The sequence below is a fragment of the Cariama cristata genome, unplaced genomic scaffold, assembly GCF_000690535.1.
Source record: "Cariama cristata isolate BGI_N322 unplaced genomic scaffold, ASM69053v1 scaffold11940, whole genome shotgun sequence".
NCBI classification, from domain to species: Eukaryota; Metazoa; Chordata; class Aves; order Cariamiformes; family Cariamidae; genus Cariama; species Cariama cristata.
Window position 1 is genome coordinate 12,433 of NW_009592982.1, and position 739 is coordinate 13,171.

Sequence of the window (739 nt, forward strand, 5' to 3'; positions counted from 1 at the left end):
AGAGAGAGATGGCCTGCAGAATTACGAGGCTCTGTTAGGTCTCACTAACTTTTCAGGAAGAAGTGATAAACTTAGGTGAGTTTAACTGCTTTTTGACCTTCTTTCTTCCCTAGGAGTGAATGTGAATTTCAGTTCAACGCTTTTCTTGTAGGACTATGAAGACTGGACAGTTTGAGCTACCTTTGGCAGAGCTACAAAGGTCTCAGAACTAAAAGATTAATAAAATAGCCAGGAAGAGGAGAGTGGCACATTTTCTTCTAGAAAGAGGAAAGACGTGAGCTCAGAACTAAAAGATTAGTGAAATAGCCAGGAAGAGGAGAGTGGCACGTTTTCTTCTAGAAAGAGGAAAGACGTGAGCTTAATCTGCATTAGATAGGGAATGAACCACATGTCATGAGCTGCAGTGCTGCGGACACTGATTTGTTTCAAGGCCTTCTCTGTCTGCAGTTAATATTTTATAAGTTGGTTATTGCGTGTCCCATGATGTATTTTATTTGAATGGTCTTCAACACAGGATGAAGATAGTCAAAGAAAGGGCCCTGCCAGATATTGAAAACTATATGTTTGAAAATCACGACCAGCTTCGACAGGCAGCCACAGAGTGCATGTGCAACCTGGTGGTCAACAAGGAGGTAACTCACCTCAAACTTGACTGTGTGCACCCGTTCATGAGCCTCTGTGATGAGGCATTCTTAAATGTGTGATCTCTGGATATCATGGGGGTTTTTTTAGGTTCAAG

The 739-nt window shown here is 42.1% G+C and overlaps 1 protein-coding gene across 1 annotated transcript in view; it reads left to right on the forward strand.

The window, feature by feature from the left end:
* UNC45B (unc-45 homolog B (C. elegans)) overlaps nt 1-739 on the forward strand; it is a 13,183-nt gene that overhangs the window by 11,039 nt on the left and 1,405 nt on the right. The window contains 2 exon segments of the mRNA XM_009705668.1: nt 1-75; nt 515-641. The exon segment at nt 1-75 is cut by the window's left edge and continues 14 nt beyond it. Coding sequence (XP_009703970.1) covers nt 1-75; nt 515-641 — 202 coding nt within the window.